Source organism: Rhineura floridana, chromosome 3 (genome assembly GCF_030035675.1).
Source record: "Rhineura floridana isolate rRhiFlo1 chromosome 3, rRhiFlo1.hap2, whole genome shotgun sequence".
NCBI classification, from domain to species: Eukaryota; Metazoa; Chordata; class Lepidosauria; order Squamata; family Rhineuridae; genus Rhineura; species Rhineura floridana.
In genome coordinates, this window is record NC_084482.1 from 111407164 (window position 1) to 111430978 (window position 23815).

General features: G+C 43.5%; 1 protein-coding gene across 1 annotated transcript in view; it reads left to right on the plus strand.

Moving 5' to 3' along the window:
• Window positions 1-23815, plus strand: part of SLC6A7 (solute carrier family 6 member 7) — a 32720-nt gene that overhangs the window by 4349 nt on the left and 4556 nt on the right. Inside the window, exons 3-13 of the mRNA XM_061621943.1 lie at window positions 3301-3432; window positions 4437-4671; window positions 5961-6099; window positions 7324-7458; window positions 8773-8876; window positions 11071-11195; window positions 13355-13467; window positions 13569-13700; window positions 14246-14345; window positions 16477-16577; window positions 18323-18493. Of these exons, the coding sequence (XP_061477927.1) occupies window positions 3301-3432; window positions 4437-4671; window positions 5961-6099; window positions 7324-7458; window positions 8773-8876; window positions 11071-11195; window positions 13355-13467; window positions 13569-13700; window positions 14246-14345; window positions 16477-16577; window positions 18323-18493 (1487 nt within the window). The remainder of the gene's footprint in view (window positions 1-3300; window positions 3433-4436; window positions 4672-5960; window positions 6100-7323; window positions 7459-8772; window positions 8877-11070; window positions 11196-13354; window positions 13468-13568; window positions 13701-14245; window positions 14346-16476; window positions 16578-18322; window positions 18494-23815) is intronic.

Genomic DNA, 23815 nt, shown 5'->3' on the forward strand with positions numbered 1-23815 from the left:
TCAATATGAATTGTTTATTCTTATGCAGGCTCCAGCATGATGCCGGACACCTCTGCCAAATGTCCTGTGTATTTCCAAAAGTAATGCTGATGAATCAGTAGGTGGCATACATCCTTCTGAGTCAGTGGATAGTGCAGCTTGCATGAATTCAAGATGTAAAAGGACAGCACAAGAAAAACAACAAAAAGATTCTAATCAATCATTGAAAATCTTTAGGAATGTTTTGCTTATGTAGTGGGGGTGTCAGTCCCAGAATGCTGACAGAATTAAGATAAGTAATGATTCCGCTCAGCTGAATCTTTCACTTGGCTTATGATGATACTGTCTTTAGATTTCTTTTCTAAGAATGGTGGGTGGAATTGTTTTTCTCTGACAAATTGCCTGGCTTTCAGTAGAGTAGAAATTGAACCTTTTGAATTAACAGAAAATCTTGTAATGCCTAGGCGTCTGCCGAAAAATGCCAATGTGAAAATATGGGCAATATAGAGGTGACAGTCTTTGGCAATTCTAGGTTTTTTTTTTAATCCAATGATTAGGAAACTAACTTTAGACCTTAATTGGGTTCTTGGCTGAATCACAGTCACTCCAGGCGATCTTGCAGTAATTTAGAGGATTCAGCTTTCACACTGAAATTCTTGCTATATCCTCTAAGTACCCAGATTGTGCCAGTCTTTTAGCCTTTCTGTGTCTCAGTTTCCAACCTGCCAAAAGAGTTTAACAACAGTTCTCTGCTTCATAAGAAGCTGTGTTATACCAAGTCGCACTGTTTGTCCTTCTGGTCCAGGACAGTTTACTGTGACTGTCAGTGGCTCTCCCCAGGATCTCAGGTAGAGACAGGCTATGTACACATTGCAAGAGTGAAACAAAGTGAGGCTGTTTTTTTCTTGTTGCGTTTCAATTTGATTTTGCACATTCTGGTGTACATCCCTACACTTGGATGTGTTTCCACAAGCCTGCTGTCTGTCTCTGGTTTCTCCACTCCTCCACCCACTACCAGTCCTATTGGTGAAGTTTTCATCTGTCCAACTCCACTCCCTTTTTTCCCTTTGTGTTTACCACACTTGCTATATTCCAGAAGTTCCACTTTCCTTTGCCACTTCCATTAAACCATTGCCATCAAGATGAAATAGTGTTTCTGGTGTGTTGAAGGTTTCTGTAAAACAGCTTATGATCATTGTGCGGGCTCCCCGATTTCCTACACTGCAAGATTAGTGCAAATGCAAACAATAGTATCATTGGGTTAATGAATCTTTGCCCTTCCATTAAACCTAACTGTGCCCAGCCATTACAGGATCCTCTCTAGGAACTTCTGTCTCTAAGTTCAGAAAGTCACTCTCTGTTCTGCCAGTTCCAGTGCGTCTCCACCACTCTCTTCTGAAAATGGGGTACATGACACTAATCAAACTCTGCCACTTTTTACTGTAAAACCTGGTGGAATCAATTGAGTGCATTTTTAAAAAAATTCAGCTTCAAACAGATTTCAGAACTGATCAGCAGATCAATCTGTTCCTCCTCCAGGTGTGGCTAATGAAAGCACTTTGCTGTAGGCGACTAGTATGTACACAGCCTAAATGTTGCCATCTGTACCATCTCTTCCTGCTTAATCCCCCTCCTCCACTGGCATCAGAGATTTAGGACCATCCCCCAGCAAAGTGCTCCCATTGTGGACCCCTTGGGAGTCTCAACCCTTGATTGATCAAACAGTGTTCAAATTGGAGTGAAACTGGCTTGGATGGAAAATACATCAAAAGATAAAATTCTGAGTTCTTGGAGAAGAAAGGGGTGGAGCAATGCCAATGTCGTGTGCACCCAGATTCACAAAACAGAGCTGGAGATGCACTGGAGCCAGTGTGTATGTAGCCAGAGATCTCTCATATTACCTGCTTCCTGATGCTTCTAACCAGATGCTAGGGATTGATTCTGGGACCTTTAGCACGCAAAACACATGCTCTACCACTGAGCCATGTCCCTCTCACAAACAAGTTATGATGCTAAGGAAGGATATGGACTTCTTTATGAGGGTTGCCTCCAATGCTAAGGCCATGAAATAGAGTTGCCAGGTGGCAGCTTGGGAATTTGCAGTGTCTTCCACATGGCATTGTATTGTAGAGTCAGTGCTGCTCATGCATGCAAGTTTTTTGCAGTATCCACACAATGTCATCCACATCAAAATCCCATTCCATTCTTCCTCCTCCCATTTAATCCAGGTTTACTGTTTCCATGTTTTTGTTTTGTTTTTACTTATTGAATTTTCCATGGAAATAGTAAATCTGGATTAAACAGGAGGGGGAAGAATGGAATGGGGTTTTGAAGTGAATGCCATTGTGTGTATATGCTGCACAAAATGTGCATGCTGCACAAGCAGCACCAAGTCCACAATAAGCTGCCATGTGAAAGTGCCCCACGTGCTGGAGCAGCACATCATATTCTGCCCTTTTCTTTCCCATCTTGTTGCCTGCTTGCTACACCCCTGGAATCTTCCTCATTAGAATAAGCAGCAAGAAAAGAGGAAGGTAAGCAGGTGTTCCCTTTCCTGCTTCATTTGTGATTTTAAAGATACAGGTCAAGTCCCCAAGATGTAGCCTGGGAGCACTTGTGATGAAGATAAGTTAAAAAGGCAGTGCAATCATCCTGGGAAGTACTGGTTCTGCTCCATTCTGCACTGGTCAGGCTGCATCTGGAGTATTGTGGCCTGTTCTGGGAACCACATTTTAGGAAGGACATTGGCAAACTGGTGTGTGAGAGGAGGGCAACTAGGGTAGTCTGGAAACCAAGTCCTATGAGGAACAAGCTGGGCGTATTTAAACTGGAGAACGTAATATGTGTGGAAGACATGATAGCTGTCTTCAAATATCAGAAAAGGTGTCAAACAGAAGATGGAGCAGACTTGTACTGTTTTGCTTCAGAGGACAGGACTATAACTAGTAGGTAAAAATTGCAGGGAAGTAGAGTTCACCTAAACATTAGGAGAAATTTCCTAATGGTAAGTGCTTTTCAACAGTGGAACAGAATGCCTCAGGTGGTGGTGGGCTCTCCTTTGCTGAAAGGATTTAAGCAGAAGCTGGATGGTCATCTTCCAGGAATGCTGTAGTTGAATCCTGCACTGTTGATCCTGCATTGAACAGGAGGTGGCCTAGATTATATTTGATGTACCTTCCAGCTCAATGATTATGTGATATATAGGGAAGATACACTTTGTTCAAGCTTAAAGTGCTCACATTTAACTGTGTTACTTTCCCACCTTCACCCAATTTCCGGTCATGCCCACTGTGTCTTGTGCCATGTTTTTATATCCTGCAGGGGCATTCCTTGTTCCTTATTTCATCATGTTGGCAATCTGTGGGATTCCCATCTTCTTCATGGAGCTGTCACTGGGCCAGTTCTCAAGCCTGGGGCCGCTTGCTGTTTGGAAGATAAGCCCACTATTTAAAGGTGTGTGTGTGCAAGGCGGTACTCTTCTTCCTTTATGTTTCCATCACCTCCTCTCCTGAATCGTAGAAAATCCAGGTTGGTTGTCAGTACAAAGGCACAGCTGCAGCAGCTGCTGCTGTCTTTACCCATTGTGGGACAAACATAGAAACTCATTTACTCTTATGGTTTGCAAAGTTTATTATTATTGTTGTTGTTGTTAGATTTATATCCTGCCCTTCCTCCCAGGAGGAGCCCAGGGCAGCAAACAAAAGCACCCTCTCTTTTGTAGTTTCAGACCTTTTAATGGCCCAGGCTTGATCTCTGGGTTGAGAGGGAAGAGACCATAATGCTGGAAACCCTAATGTGGCTGATATTTTCACATCACGTGTGTGCTTTTAAACACAACAAAATACACTAGAGCTTGTGACTAATATAATAGTTAAGATAAAATTACTGAAGTTGATGGTTATTGATGAATAGGAATGCTTAAGGAATTTGTTCTTTGCAAATTCCAGTATGAACTGATCTTATCCACACTTCCCAGACTAATGCCACAAGTGGGGAGAGTGCTCTTGCATTCATGTACTGCTTGTGGGTTTCTCATAGGCATCTGGTTAGCCACTGTGAGAAAAGGATGCCAGACTAAACGGTCTGATAGAGCAGGGCTCTTCTTTTTGTTCTTATGTAATTTGTGAAAAAAATACATATTTAAATATTAACTTTAGTAGGGATTGTTTTTTAAAAATTGGAAATTAATGTGGAAATGGGACAGAATGGATGTATAAACACATGAAAAACGTCCATGGACTGGAAATAGACTGGTCTGTCCATCCATCTATATGCATCATGTAACCAGTGCAACCACTGCTTCAGTGGTCAGGTGCCAATCTATATGGTAATGGCTGCCTCAGATTTTCAGGTACTGAAATGTGTGCTGTAAACACTGCAACAGCTGCACTCCAGGGAGTTTCCTGAGTCTTGCGTTGCTTCCATTATATTAATCTATCATTTCTGTTTCTTTTTAGGTGTTGGCATGGCCACCATCCTAATTGTCTCCTTGGTGGCCATTTACTATAACATGATCATTGCCTATGTTCTATTCTACCTCTTTGCCTCATTGACAAAAAACTTGCCCTGGCAGTACTGCGGCAACTGGTGGAACACAGACCTGTGCCTGGACCACCATGTAATGCGCACATGGAATGGTGCTGTTCCTTTCAACATTTCTAACACTGTCAGCCCAAGTGAGGAATATTGGAGGCAAGTACAACAGGCCAGGCAAAATTTCGGTGATCAGCGATGACAAGAATGTTTCCCCTATCAGACCTGACTGAGAGATGCAAGCTCTAGATCAGAGGTCCTTGGCCTAGTCTAGGAGCACATTTGGAAATCTAAGAAACTGTTGTGGACACCATAAAATACACATTTTTCCAAAGAAAAAGTGGCAATTCTCAGAACCCCACCCCCACTCCATAACCTGTATTCCTTCCCCCTCAAAAAACCCAAAATAAAACACACAAAAAAGCACAAGCAGGCAACCCTCCCAACCAAATGTCCCCCCAAAGCTAAAAAAACAATCCTGAAACAAAAAGCCTTTTAAAAAAATAGAAATGCCAAATGGGAGTGGCAGGAAACCTTGGCAGGCACCAAGACGGGTGTCTGAGGGTACCATATTGCCTTCAGGCACCACATTGGGGATCCCAGCTCTAGATGTTATAATGGATGGCTTTGTTGTATAATCTTCATAGTACAGCCCTTGAAACATTCCATGGACTGGCTGCTCACTAACAAATATGTAGATCTGTTGGTCGTATTTAGCAAGCTATTCCATGCGCAACTTGTTTCTCTCTCTGCTAGTATTTATTATGAGAATTGTGAATTATGAAAGCCTGACTGACTAAGCTTTCAATCCATGTAAAGCTAAAATATACTAAAGTAAAGGAGGAGAGACTGTTTTCAACCCATGAAGGGATTGTTCACTTTTGTTCAAAAGAAATGATTGAATTCCTTATTGTCAAAGACACTTTAGGCAGAGAAGTTAAAGGCCCCACACAAGGCAAATATCCTATAATTTGACATCCTTTTGTGCAGCCTTCACCAAACTTGGTGCTGTCCAGATGTTTTGGAGTACAATGCCCATTGGCACCAGGCAGCATGGGAGTTCCAGTCTAAAATATCTGGAGGACACCAGGTTGGCAAAGGCTGCTTTTGTGTATCCTGTCTGGGTATGTATCATCACATAGCAATGTCTGTTTCACCATGCATATGTGCAGCAGAAAGCTCTGATGGCCTGTGGGTCATCATGTCTGAAACTGCTCTTACTTGCTTCATCACACATTGCTGTTCTAGTCCTGCTAATGGGCTTTCCCATCGGCATCTGGTTGGTGACTGTGAGAACAGGATGTTGGATTGTGATGGGCCAGTGGCCTGATTCAGCAGGGCTATTCTTATGTTCTTAATTTAGGTGATTTTCAAAGGCAGATTTGCCATCACTTTTACTAATAGATGAGTGACGCTCCTGTCTATTCATCGGTTTTCTTTTGCCCTAGCCGTTATGTCCTACACATCCAAGAGAGCTCAGGGATTGGGGATCCTGGGAGAATTCGCTGGAATCTATGCCTGTGCCTCCTCCTTGCCTGGGTCATTGTGTACCTCTGTATTCTAAAGGGAGTCAAATCCTCTGGAAAGGTAAATATGAATCATCAGCAGACACCAGTGGGACTGAAGTTATATTTGTTCTGGAATCATTAGCTAGACACATTTGTCCTCTGCTAAATAAAATAGCTAGGATGAGAGCAATCCAGAGTTTGAAAATATGGTATGCAAACACTATGTTCATATGTTAGGATAGCTCAGAAGTAACAATACCATATCCAGACAGTATCCCTCATACGTTTCCTGTGCGATGTAGAGGGATAGCCACTCTCCATACATTGGGGCAGAATGTCAGGGGGGCAGGGTTGGCTTCACACTCCACAAGTAGAACCACCTCCCCATTGTAGATGCTCAGCCCTCTAACACATGGAGAGTAACAGGAGAGGCTATGGGGACAGGTGGGGGCAACAAGCACAGTCTCAGATTCCTCCCACACCCAGCTGGAGTCATTACCTAACAATAGTCACCTATTGCCCTCCGTGCACTGGAAGTCAGTGTAAGCAGCTGCAAAAAAAGAGGGCTAATGAGATTTTAGACTGCATTAATAGAACCATAGTTTCCAAGTCATTAAAAGTAATTGTTCCAATTTATTCTACACTAATCCAACATATTCCTGAGTACTGTGCCCAGTTCTGGGTGTTGCACTTTAAGAAAGATATAGACAAATTAGAAAGGGTTAAAATGGGGGCCAGAAAGGTGACCAGTGATAACGGCAAACAAAGCCTATAAGGAACGGTTGAAGGAGCTGGGTGTGCTTAGCCTGGAGAAGAGAAGACTGCTTGAGAACATGATGACATTCTCCAAGCAGTTGAAGGCCTATCACACAGAGGAGAGCACATATCTGTTCTGTACTATCTTAGGAGGCAGGACTAGATCTAATGATCTTAAGTTAGAGGAGAACAGGTTTTGATTGATCGTTATGAGAAACTCCTTGATGGCAAGAGCAAGTTCATGGTGGTAGACTCTCCATCACTGAAAGTGACTAGCTGAGAGGCAGTGACTGGCCCGTGGTCACACAGTGAGTTTCATGGCTGAGTGGGGATTTGAACCTTGGTCTTCCAGGTCCTAGTCTGAAACTCTAATCCTTACATTACCCTGGCTGGACATTAAGGACACATGACAACAGCACTGCATAGTCTATGGAGCAGTGCAAGATCTCTATGGAGCTCTCCTGTATACAGTAACCTTTTTCATCTTTTCTTTGGCTACTGAAATTAGCAACTGCAGCTTCAATCAAATGCCACTCTCCTCTTGCAGGTTGTCTATTTCACAGCTACGTTTCCTTACCTCATCCTGATCATGCTCCTGATTCGAGGTGTGACCCTAGAAGGAGCCTGGTTAGGAATCAAGTTCTATCTCACACCCCAGTTTGACCTCTTGCTGTCTCCCAAGGTGAGATTTATGTCATGTGATTTCACTGTAGAGTTGAGCTTAATTACACATACCTGCCATTTTGGTTGCCACATGCAAGTAATTTTCATGTTGAAGGCAGATGTGTGCAGCAGGGGGCTCCTCAAGCATGGTGTATGCACAAGAAAAAGGCTTTCATTTTAAAATAAAGTTTATAGGCTGGATAGACCAATCGGGTCTTAATTGGCTCCCATGGATGTATTCACTAGCTGAACAGTCCTTGCAAAGATAAGTCAGGTGGCATTTCCAGATTATGTAAGAAAAGCTTTTTAGATCCATCTGTGTAACATATACCTCGCTGAAATTGGAACAACATGTTATATTAGAAGTGTTGCTACTGTCATTAACAGCAACTGTCTATTTAGTGCCCACCCCCACCCCATACTCCCCAATAAACTCGACAAAATATTCCTGCTCCCCCACTGTTTGTCAGTATTGCTCTTTCCTCATGTTGAACTTATACTGAGTCATTCTAGTCCAAGTGTGGGGAAACTTTGGCTCTCCAGATATTGCTGAACAACAGCTTCCATAATTTCTGGCCATTGGCTGTACTTGTTAGGGCTGATTAAAGTTGTCATTCAGCCACATCTGAATTTAAGCCCATTGTTGTCTATTCTGACTGGCAGCTGCTCTCCAGGGTGTCATTTAACTGGAGATGCCAGGGATTGAACTCAGAACATCTGTGTACAGAGCACATGCTCTACCTCTGCACCATGCCCTCTTCCAATGCATTAATTCATCTTGAGATCTACTATATGGCCTATATAGAATCTCAAAATGTACTTGGGTGGGTCCATCCAAACAGGATTCTGTTGCAGATTAGAGGAAAAAGCAAAAGTATAATTTGTGCTTACCTGCTTCACAGTTCTGTTATAATGTGCAAAGGGGGGATTTGCATGCTTCGAGGGAACAAGGAGAGCACTTACAGTGGGAGACACACAATGTTGGGCACTTTCAGAGCCCTTTACAACCATTTAACTTCAGTAACGGATGAGTGCAGACATTGGCAGATCTGGTGCTTTGGCAAAGTTCTTCCTTAAGGTTCCATCATCATGAGAAGATGGAGGTGGGATATTCTGTGAAAGGAAGGTTCAACAGTCTCTATACTAGAAGCAATGTCTTTTTCAACTTTACATTGGGCCAGTGCTGTTGTAAGAGATACCTGGCACATGATCATCATTAGAAAAACCTTTGATATATAGATGAATTAATTATTTTATTATTCAACGCAGAGTCTTGACTTCCCTGTATTTCAATGGACTTTTCCTTTATTTCTTGCTTTCAACGCCATTTCAGGTGTGGATTGAAGCAGCTTTACAGATCTTCTACTCTCTTGGAGTAGGATTTGGGGGACTTCTCACCTTTGCCTCATATAATACCTTCCACCAGAATATTTATAGGTACATTTGTCAGTTTAACATGTAATGGAGAGGGAATACATAGGTGATTATTGATCAATGTGTTCTTAGCAATGTTTCTTGTTCCTAGAACAGAAGCTGTATAGAGTGGCAGATGCATCATGGATGTAGTAAGAGGAAGGAGACAATATGCAACAGCTAGAAAACAAGTGGAATGGGAACATAGGGTTGGGTCCAGGCTGAGGGCAGTTCCATACTATACATTTAAAGCACATCCAATGCACATTTGAAGCCCTTGACGCCCACCTCCCCAAATCTTGGAAACTGTGGTTTTCCCTTCATAGAACTACAAGTTCCCAGCACCTTTAACAATTCCCAACATTCTTTGGGGATGGCATGTGCTTTAAATGTGCATGGGATGTGCTTTAAATGTATGGGTGGTGTTACACCTTAGTCCCATTGAAATCTGTTACACTTAACTTAGTCCAAACTTCTTCCATTGATTTTAATTTTATTATTTTATCAATTTCAAAGCAACAGCTTAATATTTTAAAAATCTCTATGCAACATAAAAACAATAAACAATATTATTAAAATAAAAAACATAAAACCAGTAAAAAGTAGTATAAAAGCATTTAAAAACAGGGTTCAATCTGATGGATCAGGGAAAGCCTGGGCAAAAAGTGATGTCTTTACAAAGGAGTCTGAAGCAGCTGTTGGTTGCTGTTTCACATATGGCAGAGGGAAGGGCTTTCCAGTTGCGGTTGGTGAGGCGACAAAGGCAGGGCAGTGTTGTGGACCAGGCTTCTGCACACCAAGCATCACTGCTGCTTACTGAGAAGGGGAGGTGTGAGGTGCGGATAGCTCAGTGCTGTGCCAATCCAATGGTCCTGCCTCTGCACCCACACTGCTCTGAGCTCCCCCGCACCTCCCCCTCTAAGTTAGCAGCAGAGATGCTCAGCGCTCAGAAGCCAGGACTGCTTTTCAGGGGATTCAAATAAAATCAGCATAGAGATCCCACAATATCTCTGTTTCCACTCCTTTCTCTCAGCCAGAAATATTTCCTCATAGCTCTATAGGTGACATATTTCTTAAGTTCTCTATGTAAACCTTAGTCCAGCACAATAGCATGTAACTAGATCTTAACAGATTGCAAACATGGCAACCTGATACGGGCCAATTGGTTCAGGGCTAGTTTTTCCTTTTCATGCCTTCCTAGATACGTTGTATGGCAGAGATGGGAACCTCTGGCTTGGGGGCCAAATGCACCCCTCTAGTCCTCTCTGTCTGGCCCTTGGGACTCCCCATAGGGTACACACCATCCCAAGCCACATCCTTCACCAGCCTTGCTTTGAATCTTCCTTGAGGGTTGTATCTAATAAAGTCATCCCATTAGTGCTTCAACACTGGAAAGCTCAGATCACACCAAACACAGAAAACTAAATATAAAACCTTCTGCAATTAGCAGCCCATGAGGAAATTCTGCTTTATAAACGACACAAAAGGTCAAACTTCCAAGAAATATAGAGTGCGTTTCTGGAGCAGGCACGTCTCCAATTCAATAGTTGTTAACCCGGGACCTTTGACACTTACCTATTGTAACCCTTATCTGAGCATATGAACCTGAACACTGCATAACATGTTAAACAACTGAGCATAAGAAATGAAAATGTATGTAAAGAAATAGAAAAGGGCATGAGGGAGAAGGGGATGGGGGGAGGGAACAAGGGATTGTATTGTTTTGTTGTAATCATGTTAAAACCATAATAAACTATACATAAAAAGTCATCCCATTAGTGTAAGGAGAACTTCTTCCTGCACAATGGGACTTTCTCTCCCTGCCCACCAAACTGCTGGAGGGTTGGGGGAAATCCCAGGAGAGTTGATATGGGGTGTGTGTGCAGGGAGAGGGTCCTGTTGCGCAAGCACAAGTCCTTGCACTAACTGGATGACTTTGTTGCTGAGTGCTTTTGCCTGCCTGGAACATGTCCTTGAACTTGGATAATGCTACTTGCTTGCCGGGATGGAGGACAGAGAGGGATGTCTGAATGTGAGAAACTAGCCTGTTGTTTAAATGTAAATTCCACATTCATTATTCTGCTCACCACTGGTATGTGGCCCCCAGAAGGTTGCCTAGAAAAGAATGTGGCCCTCAGGCTCAAAACAGTTCCCTGTCACTGCTGTAGGGTCTCAGCCAGAGACCGCTGATCCAGCTCCTGTATTTTTTATTCTGTAGGGATACATTTATAGTCACTGTGGGCAATGCCATCACCAGTATCTTGGCTGGCTTTGCTATCTTCTCTGTTTTGGGCTACATGTCCCAAGAGCTTGATGTACCTGTTCAGGAAGTTGCCAAAGCAGGTAAGGCCTAAACATTCCTTTCTTTCACCTTTTGTACAAGTGTGTGTATGTGTGCATGTTCATATTTATACAACAGGTCACAGTAGGGTAGTGGCAAATTCAAAAGTGCAGGGTCCCTTCATGATAGTCATCATGACAACCATGCCCTCTCCCATCTTTTTTTTTTTTTTTGCTGGGCTGAGAATGAGATCCTTATTAATGCAGACATCCCTAGGAGCCAATAAGCATGAAAAGGGAATGTTAGCCTCTGAGAACAGTCTTCTAGTGGCTGACTCACCTCCTTTCACTCTGTTTGGTTCCAAATCAGCAGAAAAGGACAGGATAGCATGTTGGAAGGCTCTTCTCAGTGGCTAACACACTCTCCTTTAAGGCTGATTGGCTCATAGGATGCTGGGATCCTGCTCCCAAAAAGGTAAGGGGTCTAAGTCCCCCTGGACAACTACACCCCTGGCAGGTCATCTAGGCATTAGGTGTGTGTGTCCTACATAGTGAAACTGGCTTGCAAATAATTTCTGAAACTCCAGTGAAATGTTTCTGAAGGATAAGTATACAGTTTTGACTGAATCACTTTACTGGAGCCTCTCCAAGAATTTTTCCACATTCAAAGGGCAGATTGGCAATTAAGGTTCTACTTGTTTTCAGTGGCAGGTACAAAATTGTTGATGGCTTGTCCAAGCTAAGATCACTTCCAGACTACCTGTTTAGAATACCTGTTTATTCAGCATTCATTCTGATTTGATTGCAAGGAGGTTATATGATGTCACATTGCATCAAGCAATTGTTATCCAACACTTGCCAGTGTATTTTCCTGTCATTTTCCTTACTGCAAAAAAATCCAATTCTGGGGGGGAAGCAGGTTTATTGTGCAAGAACGCAAAATCTACCTCAGTTGTGCAACCTGAATTTGCTGGTATGTGATTGAATCCCAACAAAATTGTCACAGACTGGAAGTGGCCTAAAGAAGCCACTGGCAGAAAAGGTACTCGTCCTCGGGTTACTGTAGCACCCTGTAATTTGTAATAAAATGAAAATACATTGGAGTGCAAAATGATGCGCAACATAAAAACCAAATAAAACTGAAACCTGGTTGCCCACATACAGCTTCAGGTTTGGGTGGCACAGCTAAGGTGGAATTAAACGTTACTGGGCTGGGGGTGGGGAGTGAGACATATTTCTGCTTAAGGCTGCTTCCACTCTGGTCACTTATTGTGATATAGTCATGCTTTGATCACTTGCTTTTTATGGGGCATATAAACAACACTGTGAATAAAACGTCCCCATCTTATGTTTTCTCTGTTTGGCTTCCATTTGTTCCCCAGAGCTCAGAAAATTCAACTTAAAAAAACCTCAACAGAATAGCTGCAAAATTCCCCGCACTGGACTATCACAGTGCTATTCTGACAGATTTAGATTGCTCTAGCCATTCTATATTGTGCTCTATGTGATTCCTTCTCCATGCTCTGTCTCTCATCTTTTGGAACCACTTTAACCCTTCCCTTTCAAAATAATATTGCATTTATATTCTTTTTTCCCACTTCCAACCTAAATCACAGCTTTTTCGGGGGGGTATCATAATTATGGATAATGCAGTGGGGGAAAGGGAATATTTAATATCTTTCCTTACATACAGTGGTCCCACTGAAAATCACCCACTCCAATATTTGAGGCTGGGGAAAGGGGGACTACCCACTTGGCTACAGAGTGTTAGAAATCTGAACGCAGAGTTACTATTGTACTTCCAGTTTAAAACAGAACAGCAATGATTGGTTGCTGCTAAATTGTTTACATCTGGAAGCATACTAAATCACAGTGTATCAGCAACATATTTCCTGAACTTCAGCAGTCAAGAAATAGTGTCCAGAAAGGAAGTGATGATTTGAGAGCTTGAAATGGCATTTCTAAAATATGGAAAGGGTCTTCCTTGTATTTCAGATGGGCAATGTGCCTTTGTCCAGTACTGGGCTCTACTCTGCATGCTTTAATCATCTATGCCAACTTTAGGCTGTTTCCGTGAGATCACTCCTTTCCTATAACTTTTTGCCCTAAATTGCCCTTATGTCTGCATACCCACCATGAAACCCGACTCCTAAGTAATGTCTCTTTGACTGTGGCTCTATAATCCCAGTCATGGCTTTTTTCATTCTTCGCCTGTCTTCTAGGTCCAGGCTTGGCTTTCGTGGTGTACCCACAAGCCATGACAATGCTTCCACTTTCTCCTTTCTGGTCTTTCCTTTTTTTCTTCATGCTGTTGACTCTTGGCCTGGACAGTCAGGTAAGGGTGTAGTCTGCTGTGAGGGAGTACTTGAACTATATGCCTTCTAGTGAATGGTCTTTGTGGTTTACAAGACAGCATTTGTTATTATCTGTGTGCAGTTTGCCTTTCTAGAGACCATTGTTACTGCGGTGACAGATGAGTTCCCATATTACCTGCGGCCGAAGAAGGCTTTTTTCTCGGGCATTGTTTGTGTTGCAATGTTCCTGATGGGACTCATTCTCACAACAGAGGTAAGCAAAATGGACTATCAAAGACTATAATAGTCAGAGCTTTCTGGTGCTCATTTAGTTGAGACTTTACAGGGGAAATTTATTTTAGAACAAAGGAGGGAAAAGGGAAAAACGAAATAGGGGTTCCCATCTTCTCTACTAAACTAGTCTAAGTGATTACAGGCAGAGCAAAATAGATTGTTGACTTGCCTATTCAGTCAAAGGGGTCTATTTATTAAGAGTTCACTGTGGTTATTTGATGCCCAAGATTCAAAATCTGACCTGTGACTTGCAAGACAAATCATAATATTTCTGTGCCCTGAGAGAATGAACTCCATGAAATGCCTAGAATGACTCCTTTGGTATGACTCTGTTGTTCACACTTTCTAAATGTTCAGGTTATTAAATTGCTGCCCTGTAATTCAGAATGGATTGGCCCAAATAAACTAATTCCAAAAGGCAGGCTACTATTTAGGATTCTTTTTTTAAAAAAATTGTGACACTCTAGCTTGACAATCCCATATCTTGGGTAGGGGCTTTGACCATTCATTGCTTCTTCTTTCCAGGGTGGTATGTATTGGTTGGTGCTGCTGGATGACTACAGTGCTGGGTTTGGACTCATGGTGGTGGTCATTACCACCTGCCTAGTGGTAACGCGTGTCTATGGTAAGACTAGGGATGCGGATTGTGTAGAAATTCAATTTTTGAATTGTTGAGTATATTGTGTTCAATTCTATTTTTAAACATGACATGGAGAATACAAAGAGGCACACGCTGGCTTTCATGGGGTAAATGGGACTGCCAAAGTCCAAGGTCTGCAGCTCCTCAAGAGACATGCGGAATTGGTTAAAATTAAAACTTGGATTGTACCACCCCTAGCTTTCATACAGCACGAAGGTTTTTGTTGTTGTTGTTACTACTGCTGCTAAAAGTCTCAAAGTGACTAACAGCAATAATAAATACAAAAAAATACAATACATAAAAATAAGTCAACTTTAAAAACAATATACTACTAGCTCATCCACAAAAAATCTCAAGACCTTCCCAACCAAGAAGATGGATCAACTGCTACCAAAAAGTCCTCTAAATCAGCACGTTTTCAGTGCCCAAATGCTGGGAGAATAAAAATCTCTCTTCCTGGTGCCAGAAAGATGACAGCACCAGGCAAGCCTCCCCAAGGAGTGTTCCCCAGCCAGTTGATTGGGGGTTGGGGGGGTGAGAATTTTGATTGTTTCCATTTCAAGCCCAATCTATCAAAATTTGCACTTTCCTAAACAATATGAGAACCAGAACACAGCCGTTTGAAATCCACATTTATTCAAATTTTGTGAGGCAGTTCACCAATGTTTATAAAAATGCATATATTAGGGGAAAGTGTGAATAAAAATAAATATGAGTGAAAATAACATGCAAAACAGCATTGTATGATGAGAAATGGCTTGCAAAACTGTGTACATAAGTCAAAACTGCCTAAAAATGAGTTTATTAGGAAACATTCACACTGAAACGCAAGAGAATTATCATGAGTTTTTGAAAAAAAATTGCAAATTGCTTCAAAAATGTGGAGAACTGAATTTAAGATCGGAAAAATGAGAAACCAAGAGAACCTAAATTGACAGATCTTTCCATCCCTAGGGGAGCTACATCTAAAAGGACCTGTTCTGTTGTTGCTGCCCTCCAAACTTCTCTTAGAGGGGACAACCAGAGAAGAACCTCTGATGATGACTGTAGTATCCAGATAGGGTCGTATGAAGACAGACAGTCCATAAAGTATTGGGATCCCGAGCTGAGCCATATAAGGTTTCTAGGTCAAAACCAGCACTTTGAATTGGACTTGGGAATGAATCACCAGCCAGTGCAGTTGGGCTAGAATAGGTGTTATATGCTTGGACTGCTTGGCCCCAGTCAATAATCTGCTGAGTTCTGCACAAGCTGCAGTTTCTGATCTGTCTTCAAAGGCAACCCAATGTATCATTGGTTGCAGTAGTCTAACCTAGAAGCTACCAAAGTGTAGACTACTGAAGACGGCCTATCCGTAATCAGAAAAGGTCACAGGTGGGCCACCAGTCAAAGCTGGTAGAAGACACTCTGCATCACGGTGGCCACTTGTGCCTCGTGACAGTGAATGATCCAGAAGCATCCCCTGACCTGCGCACCTGCTTCTTCTGAGGGAGTACAACTCTGTCCAGAATAGGTTGCACCCCACTCCTTATAGTTTTGATCAGGCAGGTGTATTATTTAGGGCAAATGTTGCACAGATTGTGTCTTTATGTCCAGATGCAGTAGTTTATTCCATAGTTGTACTGACAGAAAAAGGATGGTTCATATGACCTTTAAGTCCACACAAGGTGCTTTTTCACTAGTTTTTGGCATGCTGGTTTTTAAAGGCAGAAATGCCACTAGTGTGCAATTACTGACTCATTTATCATCTTGTGTTCTTAAAATGAAAGGTTTACCCTGCAGAAAAAATCTGTACTACAAACTCCTGTTTGTTTTGGGGGTGAGTCACAAGTCTGTTCCCACCATAAACATTTATTTGGGCAGCACATTATGGATAGTTACTTGGATGTAAGTTGAACTGTGTTCAATGGAGTTTGTTCCTCAGTAAGTTGAACTGTGTTCAATGGGGTTTGTTCCACAGACTACCATCCTATGCACAATTTCTTGGGTGTAAACCCCATTAACCATAGTAGGACTTACTTCTGAGTAAACGTGCATAGGGTTGTGCCATTAATGATTTAATACAAGGGAGCTAATATAATGTCTCACTTCTTACACATCATTTTGTTCTTTCTAGGCATGAAGAGATTCTGTCGTGATATTCAAATGATGCTGGGTTTCAAGCCAGGGATATACTTTAAAGCCTGCTGGTTGTTCCTGTCCCCAGTGACAATGACGGTAACGATGCTAAGAAATCCACAGTTGAATAATATCTTTATTAGGAGTGACCAAAATGTCACAAAATAGCAGCAAGCTTTTGGGTTCTGCAGACCTCTTCATTGGGCAAGATCAATTCTGGCTGGTGTGATGGGGCAAAGCTGTGGAGCCACCCTCTCGACATCAGTGTTGCTACAGCTTACCTGGATGGGACAGGGTTGTGTAGACAAACTGGCAGAATCAATTCAATGCTCATGCTGGCTCATCTGCATAGTCCCAAGCTTGCCACCACCCTGCCTTGCCCCATCCCTATCTAGATAAGCTATAGTGATACTGCTGTTGGCAGCTCTGCGGCTCTGCTCCACCACACTAGCCATTACTGGGCAAGATGTTTCACAAAGTAGGAGGATGAATAAAAATAAATAGCAAAAAGTATAAATATTAATATATTTATTGGATGTTGTAGCCCTAAGGCCAGCTTTCTGGTTCAGTTCCAAGATCGACACTGCCGATTGAGTAAGTCTCTGCTAGGTGGTAACAGGTATCAGAATCATGCTGGTTCTGAAGCATTTTTCACAGCTAATCTTAGGCTGCATACACACCATAATTTAAAACACATTTGTGGTTGTAAGGGGGGGTGTATTCCTTTACTTATTCTATTAAAAAAAACCTTCCACTCCAATGGTTTCCCTAAACCCCACACCGCTACCACCATTTAATATCACATATACCCTTTGCACTCTTAAATTACCAATAATCTTAGTAACGTGGTACAAAGCCAGTCAGATATAGTTAGTATTACTAAAACAAGACATCTTTGAGGAAGCAGTTTAGTAGCCTTTTAAAACTCTTTTGCCAGATTACCCTTGTATTTATTCCATCCCAGTTAAGTCTCATCGACACTGTAACTGAGGGCTTTTGCTGAAGCCCTTTTCAACCCCTACTGAAGCGTAGATCTGTTTTTTGGTGTCCTGTCTTGAAATCTTCCTCTAGCTCTCCTACCAGTGCCTAGCATTCCACGCTGCCTCTCATTACTTCTTCCTCATCCTTTCAGCCAAGTGATTCAGCTACCCCAGTAAGTCTTCAGCCACCAGTTTACTCTGCCTTCCTCTCTGCTCTTCTTTCTTCTTCTTTTGTCATTGTCTTCTTCTTCTGACTGCCCACCACAAACACCAAGCACAAACCAACATGGACTGACTAGCACCCCGCAACATATTCACTTCTTCTGCCCCTGCCTCTGCTAATCTAGCCCCAGCCAATCATATTGTCTAACTAAGAATTCTAAACCTGCAGCCACCAATCAGAATATGCATATGCTCTGTCCTCCTTTGCATAATGACATCTCCTCAGCTGTCAGTTAAGGTCTCGGAAGTGACAGTTTAACCAACTTTCACCTGGCCAGACAGAAGACTTCCCACATTGAATATAGTACAATACAAATGGAAAAATATATAATACCCCTTAAAACAGTTTAAATAAACAGCATTTCTTCAAAACATTTAAAGCACGACTTCCCCCAAAGAATCCTGGGAACTGTAGTTTGTTAAGGGTGCTGGGAAATGTAGCTTTGTGGGTGGTGGTGGTGAACTACAGTTCCCAGAATTCTTTGGAGGACGTCGTGCGTTTTAAATATGCTTTAAATGTATATGGTGTGTACACAACATTGTCTTATCCCAGTCCTTCTGAGATTGAAACTGCATCTGTAGGATATAAAATTCAAAATGGAGGGGGAATATCTGATGTAAGTTTGTGATGCTCTGTTTCAGGCCCTGCTGGTGTACAGCATAGTCAAGTACGAACCATTAGAATATAACGGAACCTACCGCTTTCCATTCTGGGCTGAAGTTCTGGGTATCCTGATGGGAATCTTCTCTTGCCTGATGATCCCCACGGGCATGGTTTTTGCTGTGCTCCACGAGGAAGGGACACTCTGGCAGGTAAGCAGCTTTTTGGACCTTTTCTCCCGGGGTGTTTGTTTTTGTACCTTTTAGGCCTACTTTATATTAGCATTGCATTTGTTATGTCTGCAGCAGTGTTGCACAGGTGTTGGTGACATTAGATATATTAATGGTAAAAGGAAGATCCACATTACCAAGCATGCAATGGGCATGTGCCAGGCATCGCAAGAAATCATGGATCCTCAGCATTGCCATCAGGAGAAGATTGGAGGCTTTCTTTTCTGTTTTAACTAGTTACAGTTATATCCAAACAGAGTCAACCCTACCATTAGGTAGAGTGAGTCAGCCACCTCGGGCAATGGATGTTGGGGTAGGGGTGGGGCAGCCTAGCCAGTCATTCAACCCTGTTAGAGGATAGAGCTATGTGTGCCAGCCTGCTGCTCTTAGATGCAGTGGAGGAGTCTGTCTTCGTCACCAGTGTTGAAGTAAGAGTCAATTAGCAGTCCAGTTGGCTTCTATATGTGGAATGGCGGGGGCCTCAGGCCACAAAATATCCTGGCTGGCCCTATGTCCAAACCCACACAAACATTTATACAGTTTATTGACTATAGTTTATTGAAGTAAGAAACTGCAAACCTTGGTTTATAAAACTGGCTGTTTCAGTAAACCACAGTTAAGGTTAGCCACATTATAGGGTTTAGAATTCATGTAAACAGTGGAGCACCGCAAACGGAAGTGAACGCTTCTGATCTCCTTGTAGCTGTGTTATAGGGAGAGAGGGTAAGGAGCAGCATGTAAGCCTGAAGCTCATTTAGATTCCCTCACATAAACTAAACGATAGATTTAGTGTTATTTCTAAATGAGGCCATGGTGTATTTACTGAAGGCCAGCACCAGCCAGCCACGGGCCCTTGGGCACCAGCCTGCCATGGGCCCTTGCCTCCCCCATGTGTGTGTGTGTAGGCATACTTAAATACACCCAGTTGCACCACCTCACACATCAGCGCCCATGCCTGTCATCATCCAAGATGGCGGCAGAGGTGTGTGGAGCTGACATGTGAGGTGGCATGACTGGGCGTATTTAAGCGCATGCCAGCTGTGTGTGTGCGCGGGGGTGATGTCAACTGGGAGAGCAGAGCTCTGGCTCTACAATCCGCACCACCATCCAGTTGCAGCCTGCGATCAAGTGCTGGTGGATATCACAGAGCAGGAGTTCCACCCTCCCAGACCCAGCTGCAGGGACCCTTGGCTAGCTGCAGCCTGTATTTACTGCAGCTAATACCAGTGTTGTTGTTACCACCATGACTGCCACAGAAAGTATGACGCTGCCAGTGATTCATACTGGATTCTTACCAGCCAAAGCTTTATGGGCCCTGCTGGAATCTTATCCTCATAATCTGGTGCCAGAACATAAATATTTAAACCATAGAAAATGAATGTTTGTTGTTTTCATTGTTATTTTCCTGCTTTCTACATATTATCATCTTTTGTTTTTAAGACCTTCAGAAGATTTGGGGAAGGGCCATAGCTCAGAGCATCTGCCTTGTGCACAGAAGATCTCAGGTTCAATCCCCAGCATCTCCAGGTAGGGCTAGGAGAGACTCCCTGTCTGAAACCCTGTAGACAGTGGCTAGTCAGCATAGTCAGCATAGACAGTACTGAAGTAGATGGACTAGTGGGTTTGACTCAATATAAGGCAACTCCCTATATTCCTGTGTAGACGGAGGCAATGCACATATGCTAAGAAGCAATCTGGCCTCAAGCTATTTCTTCCTTTCAGAGAAAGGCAATCTGTTTGTTCTTACCATGAGAATTTTGGGAAGGGGCCATAGCTCAGTGGTAGTGTACCTGCTTTGCATGTGTAAAGGCTCAATCCCTGGCGTCTTCCATTTAAAAAAAAAGAGAGAGAGAGAGAGAGAGAGAGAGAGAGAAGAGATGGGTTCAGGTCATGCTAGTCAGAGAAGCTGGGTCTGGGCTCGGTTGGACAGACACTCTGGCCTGGTTATAAGGCAGCTTCCTATGTGCCTTTGGTCTGTTGCTGTTGTTATTTAAACTGAAGCTGGTTCTTTTTCCAAAGGAATGGCCCTAAGCTTATGCTCAGATGCACTTTCCCTTTTAAAAAAAGGACTTTATTCCTTTGCACCATTCAGAGCCGCTCAGCTCAAGTTGCCATACGTTTTTGAGGATTAAACATTGGCAACCCTGTTTCAATTGGCAACTCCAATTTCACATTGGAGTGAAATGTGGTTTAGGAAAATATGGACTCCCAGGTTTCCAATCTGCTTCATTTAGCTTATGGTTTTCCATTGTGTCCTCTTGTCACCAGCTTCCTGGGTGTAGGCTCAGACCTTGATCCTGACGTCAATTTCATTTCTTAGCCATTTGAGCAGCAGGCTAGTTGCAAATTCAGAAGTGCAGGGTCCCTTCATGAGAGTCTGTCTCTCTCTCTCACTCTCTCACTCTCTCTGCAGCTGGCTTGAGAATGAGATCCTTGTTAACACCTTCTCCCGCAACAACAAATGTTCCTAGGAGCCAATCAGCATACAAGGGGAGAGTGTTGGCTCCTGAGGAATTTTCTAAGTGGCTGACTCACCTCCTTTCACACTGATTGGCTCTAATCAGCAGCAAAGAACAAGGAAGCATGTTAGAAGACTCTTTTCAGTGGCTTACACACTCCCCTTTCATGCTGATCGTCTCATAGGATGCTGGAGATGTAGGGACCCTGCTGGGACCCTGCTCCCAAAAAAGTAAGGGGTCTAAGACCCCGGAGACCAGGACAACTATACCCATGCAGATGACTGAGGAAAGCAAAGGAACTTTGCATGCCATCCAGTCTCTGTAAAATTGATTTTGCGGATACCCTGAATGCCAACACCCCCATTCGCTTTCTATCTTCATTTAAATTACTAGCTTTTTGCAGTATTAATAATATCATGTTTCTATATTACTGGGGCAGAAGGTTCCCTCTAGTGGTGTATATGCATACTGTACAGACATGAAATAATTTCAAATGTAGAACCCAAATGAAGATCTGTAGGAAAATAGCAGAGCCCCTCACTTTTGGTTTGCATGAAAATGACATATATTGCTGCTAATCTCAAACTGATATGGATAGTACCTGCGTATGGCTTTTGAATTATAAACAGTCTTCACAAAGACAGAGGAATTGCGTATTCCACCCCAACTGCAGTGATCATGGGTAGAGGGAGATATAGCCATGGGGAGGTGGTGAGCTACCATGGAAGACGAGAGCAAGACTATCTACGGCTTGTCCCTCGCTCCCACTCCTCTCATGGATGGGTTCCTCGTTGCTCATCTACTGTGCCACTGGTTTGTGTGATTGTTGTTTAACACCAGATCAGTACACAATAAGACCACACTTATCCAGTATTTGATCATGGATAAGGGTGTCGATTTGGTGTGCATTACTGAGTCCTGGGTGGGTGAGCTGGGGGGAGCTGATCTGACCCAGCTTTGCCCACCTGGATACTTGGTGCAACACCAGCACAGGCTGCAGGGATGGGAGGGGGAGAGGAGTTGCTGCGGTCTACGGAACTTCCACCTCTGTCACCAGGAAACCACTCTGTCTTGGAGCTGGCTGTGAGGGCCTGCACCTGGTGTCAGGCCAAGCAGACAGTAAACTAGAGTTGCTGCTGGTGTACTGTCCACCCTGCTGCCCGGCAGCTTCTCTGACCGAGCTGGGGGAGGCCGTCTCGGCTATGGTATTGGAGGAGCCCAGAATGATAGTGCTGGTGATTTCAATGTCCATGCTGAGGCTGCCTTTGGTGTTCCGGCTCAGGCCTTCATGACGACCATGGGGCAGTCTCAAGTTGTCACTGGCCCGACGCATAGGGCAGGGCATATCCTCAACTTGGGTTGTTGCTGCAGTTGGAGGAAGGGATGGTCTGAGATGGGGGGGAGATGTCACCTCATTGTCATGGTCAGACCACTTCCTGGTGAAGTTTAGACTTATGGCTCCAATCCTCCCTGCAGGGGTGGTGGACAGACTAAGATGATCTGTGTCAGGACCCCTCCCATGGTCACCACCCTGGCACGGTCTCACCTCAGGGTCCTGGTCTCTTAACAGTTCTCTCACTGGCCCTAGCACAGATCTCTCAAGATCCCACTGCTAGGCACCACCACCTGACACTCTCTGTAAACAATATGGCCTTGAGACTGTGCCTTAGTCTCCTCCTGCCCTGTTGCTGTGTTGTGTCTGGGTGCACTTACAGGCCTCAACCCCCCTGTATCTTTGTGCCTATAAAGATTACAGCCCTGGGTTGTTTTGGATACCTGCTGATGTTACACTATCTCTTCACCGCTGCCACCATTGATACTGTTTCCCCACCTTGGTATAAGCCCTGCCCACCCTTCTGGTCTGTGAAACCCAGCCAAGGATCAGGCGTTTTGGTAAACCAAGAACTATTTATTTACATAGAGAATAACAAGATTACTTAAAGGTTCAGTCAACATGCGTGTGGTTTCATAAGATGTGTTACTCTTGATATTTCTTAGTCATAAAATAACCTGCCTCACTACCCACCTAAATCCAATCCACCCCTCCAAAAACCCAGAACCAACCACCACCCTCTCCAAACCCCCCTCAGCATTCGAACCCCTCACAACTGTCATCCTCACATTTATACCTTCAGACACCCAGCCGCTCAGCCAATCATCGTACAACACTCATCAACATTCTAACCCATGTACTCCCCCCTCTCACTCAGTCTACTTACCACATATACGCTAATAAACCCGCAGTTACCATATTTACACTAATTACATTTATAGGGGCATCAAAGTTTGCCCCTGGAGACTAATGGAATCCATTGGATTCCTGAACACCCTGGGGGAGTTTCCAGTAGATAGAGCAGGTGACCCTGTTGAAGCGCTTGTCCTGCTGTGGAACAATGAGATGTGTTGGGCTTGTAATACAGTTCCCCTGAGCACCCTCTCCAGCATTGCAGAGCCTGGTTTGTACCTTGGTACACCAGTGAACTAAGGGCAATGAAACAGGCTGGACAATGGCTAAGGTGCAAGTGGCGAATTGAGGCTGATTGGACATGAATAAAACATCATAACTGTACCTACTGCGTGGTGGGGAGATTGGCAAAGAAGGCCCACTTCTCTGCCTCCATTGCACCCTCAAGTAGCCATCCAGTGGAGCTTTTTCATATTGTCATGGGTCTATTGATATCAGCTCCAGGAAATGGAGTTTTACACCCTTCGGAGGCCCACTGTGAATTGTTTGCAAGGCACTTTGAGGTAAGGTTGCTTGTCTCTGTAGCAATCTTGATGCCCCATCCACATCTACTGTAGACCCCAGTGAGATGTCCGGTGCAACATCTGCTGCAACTTCTTG